The 16,810-nt window shown below is 35.8% G+C and overlaps 1 protein-coding gene across 1 annotated transcript in view; it reads left to right on the forward strand.

The window, feature by feature from the left end:
• LOC131032040 (uncharacterized) overlaps nucleotides 1-7,138 on the forward strand; it is a 32,667-nt gene extending 25,529 nt beyond the window's left edge. The window contains exons 7-12 of the mRNA XM_059218995.1: nucleotides 742-1,906; nucleotides 2,187-2,465; nucleotides 2,645-3,847; nucleotides 4,365-5,170; nucleotides 6,513-6,720; nucleotides 6,832-7,138. Coding sequence (XP_059074978.1) covers nucleotides 742-1,906; nucleotides 2,187-2,465; nucleotides 2,645-3,847; nucleotides 4,365-4,868 — 3,151 coding nt within the window. The 3' untranslated portion in view covers nucleotides 4,869-5,170; nucleotides 6,513-6,720; nucleotides 6,832-7,138. The remainder of the gene's footprint in view (nucleotides 1-741; nucleotides 1,907-2,186; nucleotides 2,466-2,644; nucleotides 3,848-4,364; nucleotides 5,171-6,512; nucleotides 6,721-6,831) is intronic.
• The last annotated feature ends 9,672 nt before the right edge of the window (nucleotides 7,139-16,810 follow it).

The raw sequence follows: 16,810 nt of genomic DNA on the forward strand, positions 1-16,810 counted from the left end.
TCTGCGAGCCATAGATTGATTACAGTAAGAATACCAGTGCAGTTCAAAATATTAATGCTATTTATTTTAGCGAAGTATTATTATGGATAGATCCTTCCGAGAGCGCTTATGAAAATTATGTATTGATGTAATTGACAATGAGGGAAGAAATATATTTTTCATTGGCAATTTCTTCATTGGTACTTTGTATGTTCTAAAATTTTCAACATAATATATACTAAAAGTGATGATAATTTTTTCCTTCGAAGAAAGGACAACGATCTGCAAGATTGGCAGGAGTAAATTTGTCTGTCTATTATTCTAAGAAATGCTTTCTTCCTCGTCACCATTATAAACATATATCTTTCTCATACAGTAGCTCTATAATTCTTTGTCTAGAATCCCATGCGTATTAACCAGTTTAATAATATCCGAATAATTTACACACTTTTCTTCCTTCTGTTTGTTGCTGAATCCTCTTTCTTCATTGTTGTTTGCATGAATCTTTTTTCTTTACCGTTCTTCTCTCTTCATCGTTCTTTAGTATTGTAACGTTAGATTTAGCAATAATAACAGTCAAACTTTGAGAGAATTTGTCCAGTTTCTCCTAAAGTGCATAGTTATACGATTTTGCATCAGAAATCCTAGAAATTCTGAGGAGAAACAACATTTTACTGATTAGTACTAGTCTAAGAGATCTTGTTGTAATTATTACGCAAAAACCTGACAATATCTTATTTAGCAAAATCGTTTGTCTTTCAGATCTGAGGCAGAAAAAGTCAAGCAAGTAGTCCAGGATGTTTTAGAGATATTAAAACAAAAGGCGACCTCAGTTGAGGAAACTCAGCCCCAGACCCTAGAAGGAGAACACTCAGATACAACACCGAGAACTGAACCACTCAGAATTTCAAAGTCAATCTTCATCAATGTGGCAGAACACGTGAGTAAAGTTATAAATATGCTCAATACAGATTCTGATGAGAATATACTCACTGTTACCATTTATGGAGATGAGGGTGTTGGAAAAACGTCCCTTGCAAAGGCCATCCACAATCACATTTATCTCAAATTTGATGCAACCTGCATTTTATATGATGTGCGTCATAAAGCCCAAAATATAACTGGTATAACTAAGATGCAGCGCCAGATATTGAAAGACCTTGTCAAGTTCAAGGATAAAGTTAATGATGAGGTTCATGGAAAGATGTTGATGAAGGAACATTTGAGGTCTGTCAAGGCCCTTGTTATTCTGGAATATGTTGATGATTGGAAGCAGTTGGAGGCTCTAGCAGGTGATTGGTTTGGACCAGGTAGCAGAGTGCTTGTAACAACGCTTGACCCCAACATACTAAAGAATGAAAATGGAAGTTTTGTTTATGAATTGCGGGGACTGGCTCAGGAACATGCTCTTCAATTGTTTAGCTGGCATGCTTTCATGAGAGATCAACCTGAAGAAGATTATAAACAATTGTCATGCAAAGCTGTGGATATTTGCAACAGGCTGCCATTTTCACTTGAAGTTCTGGGTGCTCATTTGTGTGATAGAGATTTAAGTGATTGGAATCAAACCATTCAAACACTAGAATGTTCAAGTTACTATGGCAAGTACGCCATTCCTAGACTTTGTTATGATGGCCTCAAATCTGAACAAAAAGAGATGTTTCTGGACATGGCTTGCTTATTCACAGGAAGAAGACCGGAAAGTGTTATTAGCTTTTGGGAAGCCATTCATTCTGATCCCAAGGTAGGCCTAGCAGAAATGGAGCTGAAATCTCTCATTAAATCAGACGAGCATGACAGACTTGGAATGCATAGTGAGCTGAGGGATACGGGAAGAGCTATTGTAGCAGATGAATCAGCGGAACCAGGGAATCGTAGCAGATTGTGGAAGCCAGAAGAGATTCAACAAGTTTTAACGGAAGAAAAGGTGAGGTTTTGAGTTCAGTTTACTTTAGTCTTCCTCCCAATATTTTTGTAGTCCTTGAACTAAATCTGGGCAGTGATAGGAGTCAGTTTCCATATAAGTTGGACCAAACATTATTCTAGACAGGATATTTGAGATGTGCTTCTAGTTTATCTTTTTATTTAGTCTTTCCATTGTATTTCATTGGCATGTTGCATAGGATAGTAGTTGTTTCTATTTACCATAGCATAATTCAAAGTCAATATTGATGCTAATAAAATTGTATCGACTGTAATCTGATCAGGGAACAGAAAAGGTGAGATATCTTACATACCTTCAGCAAGATGTAAAACTTCAAACGCATAGTTTTCAAAGAATGTGTAAATTGCATTTGCTTTGGCTTAATGGAGCTCATGTAGAGGGAGACTACAGAAAAATGCCTTCAGATTTGAAGTGGCTAAGATGGGAAAACTGCCCTCTACAATACTTGCCATGTGAATGGAATATGAAACATGTAGTAGTACTTGATTTAAGCTTCAGCAAAAGCATTAAGGCACTGTGGTCAAAACCATCCAATATAGAGGTGATTTCCAGATTTCCAAATTTTTTGGAAGTAAAAGAGATTGAAGACACAAAATGATACTCAACTAATTTTTCCATTGATTAACAAAATTACAAAAGCTTTAGTGATATTAAATAAATAAATAGACAGGTATGCCTGCTTGATGAGTTCCTAATGATATATGCCTGCTCTAATTGCAGGGGCCGAAAAACCTCAAAGTACTTAAGTTGAATTACTGCACAAGCCTTGAAGTGCTTCCAGATTTAGCCAACCACACGTGGCTCATGCAACTGGAGCTCTGTGGTTGTAAACAGTTGAAGGAACTGCCAGAGTCCATTGGATCTCTGACAGAGCTCAAGTACCTTGATCTGTCGAATTGCTGCAACTTGAAGAATTTACCCAAATCCCTTAGATGGTTGTCCTGCTTGGAGATGCTGTCTCTTCATGGTTGCCATAAACTAAGAAGCCTTCCTCAACGAATAGGAGAATGGAAGTGCTTGCAGCATCTGGATTTATATGGTTGTTCTCGTTTACAGACTCTACCTGATTCAATCTATGAACTTGAAAGCTTATCCAGGTTGGATATGACTGGTTGCAAAGAAATCAGCTTAGAAGAAGGGCTAGGGCACCTTGTTCGTATGACAAAATTGGTTCTAAGCAATTGTGCAGCAATATGGAGGTTGCCTGTATCAACAGGTCAACTTAATTGTTTACAACATCTAAACCTGAATCACTGCACTTTTTTGTCTCAACTGCCAAAGGGATTGGGAAATCTGATCTGTTTAAAGGAGTTGTTGCTCAATGAATGCTACAATCTACACGAGCTTCCAGAGAACATCGGGAATCTGTCTTGCCTAAAGACTCTAGAAATGGAAGAAACGTACAGTCTATCTGTTCTTCCAGCTAGTTTTTCAAAACTGACTTCCTTGAGGAATCTAAAAGCGGGCGGTTGCCCTCTACCAGGGCTTATTGGGGAGTTATCATCACTAGAAAATATGCATCTGAAGTCATATAAAGAGTCCTTTTTGCCACCAGCTTTTGGCACACTTTTGTGCCTAACCAAACTCTTCCTGCATCACTGTACACAGTTCTTGGAACTTCCACATCTTCCAAAGGAGCTCATTGAAGTGTGGATTCAAGACTGTTTCGGACTAGAGAAAATCTCTAACATGTCTCATATGAAGAGGCTGAAACTGCTGAGGATACACAACTGTAGGGGACTTGTTGAATTGCCCGACTTTAGGTCTTTGCAGTCACTGCAAGAGCTCTCAATATCAGAATGTAAGAACGTAAAGCCAATTCATGGAATTCAAGGGCTGAAATCTTTGAGAAGAGTGCATGTTCCAGGTTGCAGATTGACCAGCTCAGGAAGCTCAATATTGAAACCTCGCCTTTTAATCAAGGTATCTTCATTTTCCTTTTAACTTAATCCTTATCAGTTACTACAACCACAAATAGTGTAATTACATAGATTGGTTGCTAGTTTCATAATATTATAGGGAGAAAAAAGATCAAGGACACTAGATTTTATTGTTAGCAGGCCCGGAAATCTTTTCATCGACAATGACAGGCCTAGAAGTATGGGATAAAAAAGGACGTAGTATACATGGTTATAGCGATAGCGTCCTTAGTTTGAACTAGTCAGCTCACCAGCTTTATGGGACAAGCGGGCCGAATACAATTTGGGAGGTCTCACATGTCCAACAAGATATATCCAGGAATCCAACTTGGATATCGAACATGGAAAGTAGGAGCCATCTGCACAACCCATTTTTGTGTTTTGGTTAAGAACCCATATCGATAATCACAAAGTGATGAGTTGCATTCTGATTGAATTCAGCTAAGATAGATTATTTACATTTTTCAAAATTTGAGAGTACCTTGTATGCTAATTACTTTAATATTTTATTGTAATTACAGGAAACACGTTGTTTAGAGTTACTCAGTTTTTCAGCAAATGGGGTTCCAAAGTGTTTAGAAAAGAAGATGGAAATTAACGGTGATGATGTACTGTATGCTACATTGGACAGTGACGAGCAATGTTCAGGGATTACAATATGCATTATGGTGAGGTTCAGGAGTGGTATTAATTCAGTGGGTGTAGAACTAAGCACTTTAAGAGATGGCAAGGAGATTTTCAATACCAGGCTTGTTAACCATTCAAAAAATGTAGAAGGAGATCAGATTTTTGTGCACATTTTGCATAAAAATCACCCCATGGTTATGATCTTGCAGAGTGGAGATGTGGTCCGGGCAAAGGTAGACGGAGATGAAGAAAGAATGATAAGAAGTGGTGGAATGCAATTCTTCTCTAAAGGAGAAGATGGGAGAAGAGAAGATTTATTGCTGGAGAACTTGGGAAGGGATTTGGCAATGTTAATGGAAACTTACCGTGACAATCTAGCCTTTGAAGATGAGGAATAAAACTGGAGCTGCGAAATCTTCTCAGTAACAGGTTACTGTTAACAGGATGGTCCCCTTTCTCTAAGTGGCCTCAAAAAATATGATGGTCATGGTATCCGTAAATGTTTTGAACCATAAACATGGGTAAGTTATCTAGATCCTATATTACATATATGTGATGTTACAAGTCCTCTACAGGAAATTGCAATTAATTCAATTGCAATGGTCCACGCTGCCCATTCGAATGGATTTCAGATGTATATGTTTAATACAAATGGAAGCAAACCTGTTTGCAACAACTATGGAAACAGCATATAAAAAGCGTAAGTTCTTAGATCCTACATGTCTGGTATATCAAGAAAAGTAATCTTAATTCTATTATATATACTGTAATGATTGTCAATTATTTCCGGTATTTTTAAGGATGAACTTTATCTGGCTCATTTTTCTGATTATGAACATGGGTTTATATGATCCATTTGATGCGCAATTGATCTGATTATTCTAGTTCCTCAGCAATGTTGTAGCTATTTGATATAAAATGCACAATGGAAGTAGTTTATTGTCACATCCCCACCATTTATTCTAGTTCCTCAGCAATGTTGTAGCTATTTGATATAAAATGCACAATGGAAGTAGTTTATTGTCACATCCCCACCATTCATAGTGGGCATGGGGGAGAAGTACTATAAAAAGAAGGAAATAAGGGTCATGAGAGATACCAACCTGATCGAGGGACGCCTGAAACCATTTAAGAGACTAGCTCCCCTCAACATTGAATAAGGAATCAACTCATTCATTCATTGATTCACCGAATCAACTTATTTTTTCCTCTTAATCTAGTGCCTATCAAATGCTAGAACCACTTAAAGTGTAATTACATAGAGTTGTTGCTAGTTTCAGAATATTATAGGGGGAAAAAGATCAGGGACACTAGATTCTAATGTCTGATCGAGGGACGCCTGAAACCATTTATGAGACTAGCTCCCTTCAACATTGAATAAGGAATCAACTCATTCATTCATTGATTCACCGAATCAACTTATTTTTTCCTTTTAATCTAGTGCCTATCAAATGCTAGAACCACTTAAAGTGTAATTACATAGAGTTGTTGCTAGTTTTAGAATATTATAGGGGGAAAAAGATCAGGGACACTAGATTCTAAAGTTAGCACGTCTGGAAATCTTTTCATCGACGATAACCCTAAACTATTCAGGAAAAGGACCTAGGATGCATGTTTATAAATATAAAGATAGTTTATTTAAATGTGAAATTGAGAGATGGATGATATCTAAAAAACGGGAAGATATAAGATATAGATATTGATTTCGTAAACATCATTAAAAACATTCACTCATTCATCAATTATTCATCAATTAATTTGAGCAGTTTCATTGGATAAACAGCCCGAATACAACTTGGGATGTCTCGTGTCCAACATGGGATATTAATCCAACATCACATATCTAAAAATCCAACTTGGATATCGAATATGGAAAGCAGGAGCTAAGCTGTAGACCCCATTATTGTCTTTGGTTGAAGGTCCATATCCATAAATACAAAGTCATGAGCTCCTTTCTGATTGACTTTCACCTATTATTTACATTTTTGAAATTTGAGAGTTCTTTGTATACTAATTACCTTAATCTTGTACTGGAATTACAGGAAACCTATTGTCTCGAGTTACTCAGTTTACCAGCAAATGGAGTTCCAGAGTGCTTAGAAAAGAAGATGGAAACCAATGGTGATGATTTACTATATACTACATTGGACAGTACCAAGCAATGTTCGCGGATTATATTCTTCTTTATAGTGAGCTTCGAGAGTGGGATTATTAGTTCAGTGGATGTAGAACTAAGCACTCTGAGAGATGGTGAGGGGATTTTCAATACCAGGCTTGTTAACCACTCAAAAACTGTAGGAGGAGATCACATTTTTGTGCACATTTTGCATATAAATCATCCCATTGTTTTTGATGGTGCAGAGTAGAGATATCGTCCGGGCAAAGGCTGATAGAGATGAAGAAAGAATGATAAGAAGATGGGAAAAGAGAAGATTTGATACTGGAGAGGTTGGGAAGGGGTTTGCCAATGTTAATGGAAGCTTACTGTGAAGATGAGGATTAAAACTGGAGCTGCAAAATCTTGTCAGGTTAATCTTCTGGTCAATATGGCTGATTCTTAATAGGATGGTCCCCTTTTCTAAAGTAGCCTCATAAACTAGAATGGTATCAGTAAATGTTTTGAACCATAAAAAAGGTTAAGTTAATCTAGATCCTATATTATATATATGTGATGATATAAGTCTTATATGGGCAACTGTAATTAAGTCAATTCAAACAGTTCACAGTGCCCATTCAAATGGACTTTATATGTATATATTTCATACAAATGGAAGAAAACCCATTCAAATGGACTTTATACGTATATATTTCATACAAATGGAAGAAAACCCATTCAAATGGACTTCATATGTATATATTTCATACAAATGGAAGCAAAACTTTTTGCAATGACTTTGTAAACTGCATATAAACAGCGAAAAAAGCCCTCATATCCTACATGCCTGGGATATCAACAACAATATTCTTATTCCATTCAATTGACTGTAATGATTCTCAATTAGTCCCAGTTTATTAAGGATCAACCTTATCTGGTTATTTTTTCTAATCATGAACATGGGTTGGTGATATCTGTTTGATGCGTTATAAACAAAGTTCCCAGACTCGAACTCGGCTCGGACTCGGCAAGGCCGACTCGACTCGTGACTCGGCTATGGCTCGGCAACGACTCGGCAATGACTTGGCAAAATAAAAAAACCCTTGAAATTAAGAGATTTTTAACAATTTAAAACTTGTTTCATGCACCCATTATTGAATAAAGCCCAATGATAATGTGTGCTAGATTGTTATACCATGAAAGGCATGCTAGTAGAGTATCTACTTGTTTGGGGCTTCTGTTTAGTATTTTCTTTGGCCAAATTGAAATTTTGGGAGCACCAACATGAGACATCATGAACATCTTCACTTGGAAATTGTAAGGAATGCTTGTGTATGGTAGCATTAAATAGTCTGCTATTTGAACTTAGGTTTTACCTTGGGACTATAGTTGACCTTGGTCTTTCTTGGACCTCTTAGTTTTTAGGCTATATATATGTTGGATGGAAGGGGGAATTGTGAGGCCAGAAGGGTTTGAAAATATACTCCTCAAAGACATGTCCCTTGCCAAAAATAACCTTGTGCCCCATGGGGGGATTTTTTGGGATGTGGGGATAGGTAGGAAATGTCCCCAACTCACCCCCTTTTTTCAAAATTTTAAGAAACATCCTTGTTGTGAGGTACTCACACATTGCCCCATTGCAAATGAAGACCCCCACTTTTTGCTTTCTAGGGTTAGCTCTTTTAGTTTTGTTGTTGGCCGTTTTAGTGTCTTAGCCTTTGCATTGAAGGGATTGAGTTTCTCAAAGGTCATCAAATCAGGTGGATCTCCTCAAGGTGGAGTGAAGAAGGTTAGGTCAGTTGAGTGATTAGGGGTTATTTAGATCATTCCTAGGGTGTTTGTGTACTATCTGGTCATGCTTCAAGTTGCTAAATCAAACCTTGGTTGACTGCATAGTGTCCTCCTAGGTCTCGTCCCTTACATCAAGGTCAGAGCGAACTCGCCTTAAAAGTCTGGAATGTCATCTTGATCCTAAAATGGCCTGAAATTTGACTAAGTCTGAAAATTTGAAGGATCCTCCAAAAACTAGATTTTGCATTATAACTCATGGAGGTCCGAAACCACTCTCAAACATCCTGACAATATATATGGAATATAACTTTAAGTATAAGAAAGAGAAAAGACATAAGGAAATGTCACTTATACTTAAATGTTATATTCCATAAATGAATCCTGGTGGAGAGACTAACTTGTCAAACAAGTCAAAACATTGACCTATCGTGGGCGATTTTTGCCATAACTCGCCGAGTCTGAGTCCCGAGTCAGCAAAACTCGTCGAGCTTGGCTTGACTCGCCAACTCAGCGAACTCGCCTGACTCGCGGCGAGTTTGGGAACTCTGGTTATAAATAATGATTTGTAATTGATGATTATTCTAGTGCCTCAGCAATATTGTAGCTGAAGTTTATTCAAAGCTCATATTCTATTTGATATAAAATGCACAATGCAAGCAGTTGATATCATTGGTTTTCGACTAGTCAATATCATAACTAGACTTGAATATGATTTGTTTTCATACCAAGCACCTCTAGTCACTTAAGTAGGTATCGATATGTAGATTATTTAGGTTAAAATACACTCATTAAAAATATTGTAAGAACATTCAAATGTAAATTTTAAATAATTTTACTTTATATTTCATGTCTAAGTATGAGACTTGAGAGCATATACTGGGGATGTGCATATTTATTAATGAATTGAAATTAAGAATTGTTATATTTTGAATTTCATTTAATTAATAAATATGGTCAAATGTACATCTAGTGTTTGGATAGATGTTGTCCAATAGCATCGTTGTTATTCTTACAATGTATTATTTATGAAACATGATCTATTAAACTAGGAGACAAACTCTTAATGTATTTCATCTCAACTATCCCTTTTATACTTCCACTATGGTCTTCTTCCATAGATTAATGTTTAGCAAAATACTTGGGATGATCTTGCTTCTAAGGTACATGAGGAGTGTTTTCAAACTAGAAAGAAATAAAAGGAATATATAATCGAGTTATTTGAAGTCAAGTTGCAATAGATCTAAACTCTTTTAAGAAATATTCTAAGCTAGAAGATTTGGTGTAGGAATGGATATGGGTTTGGCAGTTTGAGTACATTAATACCACCATGAAATGTAGAGATTTTTTAAGGACAAATGTTTACTATCAGACCTTTGATAAATCAAAATTAAAGACATAATAAAATTACCAATTATCAAATAATTACAAAAACCAACCTGAGTTGAAGGAAGCAACATTTTAAAATATATAAATCATACTCTTAAGGTTTTTAGGTTTATAATATTCATGGTTATAATATTCATGACATCAAAAGTAAACATCAAATGCCAAAGTCAAGAACTGGTGTATTAAAGAGCTTGTATTACTCTACCCAACTTCACTAGATCTATAAATATGGAATCTTGAGCTTGTATCTTGGATAGGTTTGCCAATACAACTATAGGCATAGAAAAACTTCTTAGAATTTAGACTGACTCAAGAAAAAAAGAGAAAAAATTTAATTCAATTACTTAATATTTTATTGCGTAAAAGTCAAAGAACAAACAATATTGATTACCTATCTAGCTTGAGTCCAAATGGTTTATATTTTTTTTATTTTTAAAACTAATCTGAGGGTCTAGGGGAAGCAATCCCTAGTGGGATTGAGGGGCAACATCCCTAGTAGGATCAATAAGAAACTCCCCTAATGCACCTTTTGTTGTGATGCATGGTTGGCAAGAGAGTGGAACCCCCATCACCAAGTCCAATTTAAATCCTTTGAGACTATTGGGTCCCAAAAACATTGTTCACACTCCTAGAGGAATCAATTCACTTCAAGGCCAAATAAATATTCACCTAAAGGGGGATTGATCAACTCATTAATACAATGTGAGTAATTTAAGGTCAATTACTAGGAATGGATATTCTCTTCTTCACTTTAGGTTTAGCTAGATCCAGGAGGGTATTCCTAGAGGTATCCTCAATAGAATAATGATAACTAAAGATAGAAAAACTAAAAGTCTTAAAATAGCATCCAATGTAAGGTTGTTCCCAAAACTTATCATAAAACTAAAGAGTAACTTATTGCACCCAAATTCCTTTAAGCTAATATGAACATCACTATAAAAATGCAAGATAAAGGCATGCAAAATATGATTCCTTAGGATAAGTACTCATATGGCTCACTAAAGATGCTTCTTTGGATGAATAATTGAATTATGAGATGCATACAAACTACTAAATTACTCCTAAATTAGTAATAAAAATTGTTTTTCGTTTTTAGTGTATGGTTGATCATAAACTTCCAAGATTTGTGCACACACGCACATACACACACATACACACACATCATAGATACAACTAAACATGCCTAATAATTTGTCTCTAAATTGTAAAAATTATAATAGAAGATTTGCTATGCACACACGTACGCACACACACACACACACACACACACACACACACACACACACACACACACACACATATCATAGATACAACTAAACATACCTAATAATCTCTCTCCAAATTGTAAAAATCCTTATAGAATAAAGACAATATCATCATAAATAATTTAATGACTTCAATACTACCAAATTTATCAAATCCTTATTATAATCATACCAACAAAGCCCTAAGCTAGAATGTTGTCACTTATCTTGAGGATATACAAATAGTTGAGGAGACATTCAATTATAGACACCAGTTATAGATTTATGACCTTATGATTTAAAAAATTGTACAACTTTATAAGCAACTACACTTTAAAGAGTTGAAACCATAGACAATACTCAATACTTGAAGTTGCATATAAATTTAGAAATGACCACCCCTTTCATGGAAAACCAACTAATATTTATAGGCCTTTGCTTAGTTACCAAGTTGCTTGTGGGTAAGTGCACCAAGATGGTGTGCAAAAAGGGGGTATAAGTGAACACTTTTTTCCTGAAATCAGGTAAACCTGAAGTTGGAGGAGAAAGTTGAGAGCCATCCACTCAAGATATGAAGATACTCAAACAACAAATATTGTAGTACTCCGAATCTAGTTTCCAAACTACTAATTTTTTTCAAAATTGGATAAGATTAAGGGGGTCAAATCCTTTTCACACAAAAAAAAGACCTTAATTTTTTCTAAAAAACATAACATAGTGTCTGATGTGTGCATCAAAAAATTCATAGTTAGAATTATTAGTTTGACAAATCCTTTGGTAGAAAGATAAGTAAGAGTGAGAAATAGAAGTGTATTTTTTTGTTATTTTTTGTTGAGATTTTTTTTTTAATGATTTTTCCAATCGAGCACATCCTGAAAATCAGGTACGTGTTCGTGTGCGAAGCATAACTTGCACCAAAATAATAAAAAATACAATTTTTTTTTTAAAATTGTAAAGAATCAAGTGCACTACAATAATATATAAAGTTTTTAAAATTTGGATAAGCATATCAAACGTTATTAAAAAATGGTACACGTATGTCTCTGAGAGCTATGGAGACATTGGTAAAAGAAATTCAATAATAATATGTTATTGCTGTTCAAATTTTAAAAAAATTATATGGTTAGAAAGCTCACAAGATGGGTGAAAATATGGTGGCAATTTTAGTAATACCCACTTGATGAAGTGTAAACTTGATGATGACAAAGTTGAGAAACCAAGTTCATAAAACAAAACACGTCAAAAAGGAGGGAAATGGAGGGAAATCAAACTTCCAAACCACAACTTTGTCATCCAAGCCTATTCACAAGCCTAAACAGACAAGAGCGTGTATGGTGTTTCTTTTGAATAAGAACCGCGTACGGGTTTTTTTTTAATAAGCAGCGTGTACGTGGTTCTAAGGAGAAAATACCTCATACACAGTTCTTCTTGTGATACTATACCATAAAGAAATTAATGTGTATGTTTAAAATGTGTGTGTGTGCATACATATATGTATATGTATAATATGTATATATGTAGATATTGTATGTATATATAATATGTGTATATATACACACACACATATGTATGTATATGTATATAATATGTGTATGACATATGTATACATATATGTATGCTTACAAAAATAACAAACCAGCATGCTCCCCCTCTCTCCCTTCCTCCATACCACATCCATACACAAATTCAACTTGGTAAACAACTTCTTTATCTAAAAATTGGCTGCAAGCCTTGCAAGTTATTTATAATTGGCAAAAATTTCACTATCACCCACTTTTCTTGTGTAGAAAAAATTTAGAAACACTTTCAAGCTTTCTCCTCCTACCTCCTCCACTATCACTTCTACTCTTTCGTTCTCCATGAAACCCGTAACTTGTAACACAATACTTTCTGCTCCCACCTCTTTAATCATTATATTATGTTTACCACTTTGAGCATAATAATCTTATCTCTCTCTCTCTCTCTCTCTCTCTCTCTCTCTCTCTCTCTCTCTCTCTCTCTCTCTCTCTCCATCCCTCTTCCTCTCCCTCTCTCTTCCTCTCCTTCTCTCCCTCTCCCTCTCTCTTCCTCTCCTTCTCTCCCTCTCCCTCTCTCTTCCTCTCCTTCTCTCCCTCTTCATCCCTCTCCATCCTCTCTCCCGCCTCCCCTCTCTCCCTCTCTCTCTCTCCCTCCTTCTCCATCCTCTCTCTTGCTCCTCTCTCTCCTTCTCCCTCTATCTCCCTCTCTCTCTGTCCCCCTCTCTCTCTCTCTCTCTCTTTCTCTCTCCATTCCTCTCCCTCTCCATCCTCTCTCTCTCTCTCTCTCTCTCTCTCTCTCTCTCTCTCTCTCTCTCTCTCTCTCTCTCTCTCTCTCTCTCTCTCTCTCCTCTCCCCTTTCTCTCCCTCTCCCTCTCCATCCTCTCTCTCACCCCTCTCTCTCTCTCCCTCTCCCCCTTCCTCTCCCTCTCCCCCCCTCTCCCTCTCCATCATCTCTCCTTCCCCTCTCTCCCTCCCCTTTCCTTCACATTTTATTTACTGGAAGTAACACGTACATGGTATTGGGAATATGGATGTTGGCCTACTGAGCATTTTTAGGGACCAAAAGCGCACACGGGGTTACTAAACATAGTGTGTACGTGGTTCTTGGACATAGTTTTAGTTGCCCAACAACCTCAAAAGAATTTTTTGAGGTTGTTGAAGGCCCCACTACAACTGTTACTATGCTTTTGTGACAGTTTTATATGTAGAAGTAAGTGAAATTTTTGTTTTGCATGATTTCAAATGATTGAATTGTTGTTCTTATTAGTTTGGTCAATGTTATTGTGATTGTTTAATAGTTTTGATTTAAGAAATTTTGTTTACATATATATGTTATTTAATAGTTGTGATTGTTCAATTTTATGGTTATTTGATTGTTTAAGAACATTTGTTTACATATATATGTAAAATGATTCTATTTAGGACAACATGTATTAATGATGGGAAAGAACAAGCGAGGAATAGTGGAACGACGAGAGGTTGATAAGGAAAGACAAAGGCAGCATATGAAGAAATTACGTGACATAAGAGAAATGGGACAAGAAGGTACGTCATCCTCAACATATCAATTCGATTTACCAAATGAACATAATGCAATTGAAGAAGAGATCACAATGAATAATCAAACAAACGATGAAGATGCACCAACAACATTTGATTTACCATATGAACCTAATGCAATGAATGTATCTAATGCATGCAATGATGAACATACACTGTCTCTATTTGATGCGATGAATGTACCTAATGCACACAATGCACCAATGTTAACACCTCCTATAATTATTCGTAGGAAACCAAAGTATCTAATTGACATCGATGAGAATATTTTGAAGCCAATGCTCGATAAAATGAATGAACGAACTTGTAGGAGAATGGTTAAAATAATATGGCAAAACATTTTTGAAAACTTAAATCAAACTGCAAGATGCAAATTAATTATTGAAATGATTAAAAATTTGAATTTTAGAGAGAATGAAAATTCTAGGCCTAAGATCATCCAAAAGTAATAGCGAAAGAACTATTGTGAGAAATCTATTTGATGCATATCAAGCTATTGGTTCAAAAACATGTACTAAAGATTCTAATGTTACTAGGGGTGAGTGCACAAAGATGGTGGTCAAAAAGGGGGGTATAAGTAGACACTTTTTTTCTGAAATCAAGTGAACTTGAAATTGGAGGCAAAATTTGAAAGCCATCCACTCAAGATATGAAGATAATCGAAGAACAAATATTGTAGTACTCTGAATGTAGTTTCCAAACTACTAAACCTTTTCAAAATTGGATAAGATTAAGGGGGTCAAATCCTTTGTGCACGAAAAAATGACCCTGATTTTTTCTGAAAAACATAACATAGTGTCTGACGTGTGCATCCAAAAAGTCATAGTTAGATTTAGTATTTTGACAAATCCTTTGGTAGAAAGATAGTTAAGAGTGAGCACTAGAAGATGTGTATTTGTTTTTAATTTTTTGTTGAGTATTTTTTTTTTAATGATTTTTCCAATCGAGCACATCCTGAAAATTAGGTACATGTTCATGCGCGAAGCATAAGTTGCACTAAACAAATAGAAAATACAAATTATTTGTTTTAAAATTGTAAAGAATCAAGTGCAGTACAATAATATATAAAGTTTTTAAACTTTGGATAAGTATATCAAAAGTTATTCAAAAAATGGTGCACCTATGTCTGTGAGAACTATGGAGACACTGGTAAAAGAAATTCAATAATAATATGTTATTGTTGTTCAAATTGAAAAAAAAATTATATGGTTAGAAAGCTCAAAAGATGGGTGAAAATATGGTGGCAATTTTAGAAATACCCACTTGATAAAGTGTAAACCTAATGACGACAAAGTCAATAAACCAAGTTGATAAAATAAAACATGTCAAAAATGAGAGAAATGAAGGGAAATCAACTTCCAAACTGTAGCTTTGTCATCCAGGCCTATTTCCAAGCCTAAACAGTCAAAAGCGCGTATGGGGTACTACAAGTTTAAAAAGCGCATACGAGGTACTTATGGTGTAAGTAGCATGTACGCGCTTGTTTTCCTATAAATAGCGCGTACGCGCTCTTTTTACTATAAATAGCGTGTGCACGCTATTGTATAATATGATATTCTATATATAATGTGTGTATATACATATAATATATTTAATATATAATATGTGTATAATATGATATTGTATATATAATATGTGTATATACATATGATATGTAATATATTAAACATATATATATCTCTCTCTCTCTATCCCCTTCTTCCTTCCTCCATACCCCATACCTCTCTCTCCCTCACTCTCTCCCCTTCTCCCTTCCTCCATACCCCATCCCTCCCTCTCTCCCCTTATCCCTTCCTCCATACCCCATCCCTCTCTCTCTCTTGCTCTCTCCCTTCTCCCTTCCTCCATACCCCATCCCTCTTTCTCTTCTTCTCTCCCTCCCTCCCTCCATACCCCACTGCAACTGTGTCTGCACTTCTATAGAAGTAAGTGAATTTATTTCTTGTCTACAACTTCCTCTTTGATTTTTATCATGTATGCTCTCCTAAGAAAATTGACTGATGAATTTGTGTGTGTATATTGAATAGGAGGAATAGGGTTTGAAATTGAACCACGGGTGTATTACTGTGACAAACAAGGAAACTTGCAGCAATATTCTTCTTAAATGTGTTTTTAATGACCAGAGAAGATATGGAAAAATAGTGTCAACAAAGCAACATGATGAGTCAGAGTACCTGCAATATGTTTTTTCAAAAGGAAACAATAGGTAGGAAGAGAAAGAGGGAGAGTAACATAGATGATGTCTTGTAGAATGATAGTGGTGGGTATGCAAGAGTTCCCATGTTGTTACACAACGCCTATCACCTAAGGAAATTAAAGTTTGTTGTATGCATGGCACTGGTAGTCTATGATGATCATCACTTGTCAAACAGCTTGGAATGGTACATACCCATGAAAGAAATCAAGTGTGTAATTCCTATAGTCACAATCGAGATCATTCTTATAACCTTGCAAATTTAATAGCATCATATGTTTTAGAACTTAGGCAGTAGTCTTAGGGTTAGGTCAAGCTCTTAGACTTGCTTTTAGCGAAGCTTCATTGTTTGTTCGCTTGGAGTCTCGTTGTATGATGTTTCTATTCATAACTTTAAATTTAATATATCATTTTATTAGCCCACCATATGACCCCTTAGGTTTCATTAGAGGTCGTATTGTTTCCTAAGAGGTCATATGGTGTCCTGTGACCCCTTAAGACCCCTCAGGACACCAATGACCAATAACAACACCATATGGTGTTCTAAAGGGTC

The sequence above is a fragment of the Cryptomeria japonica genome, chromosome 4 (genome assembly GCF_030272615.1).
Source record: "Cryptomeria japonica chromosome 4, Sugi_1.0, whole genome shotgun sequence".
In the NCBI taxonomy this organism is placed as follows: Eukaryota; Viridiplantae; Streptophyta; class Pinopsida; order Cupressales; family Cupressaceae; genus Cryptomeria; species Cryptomeria japonica.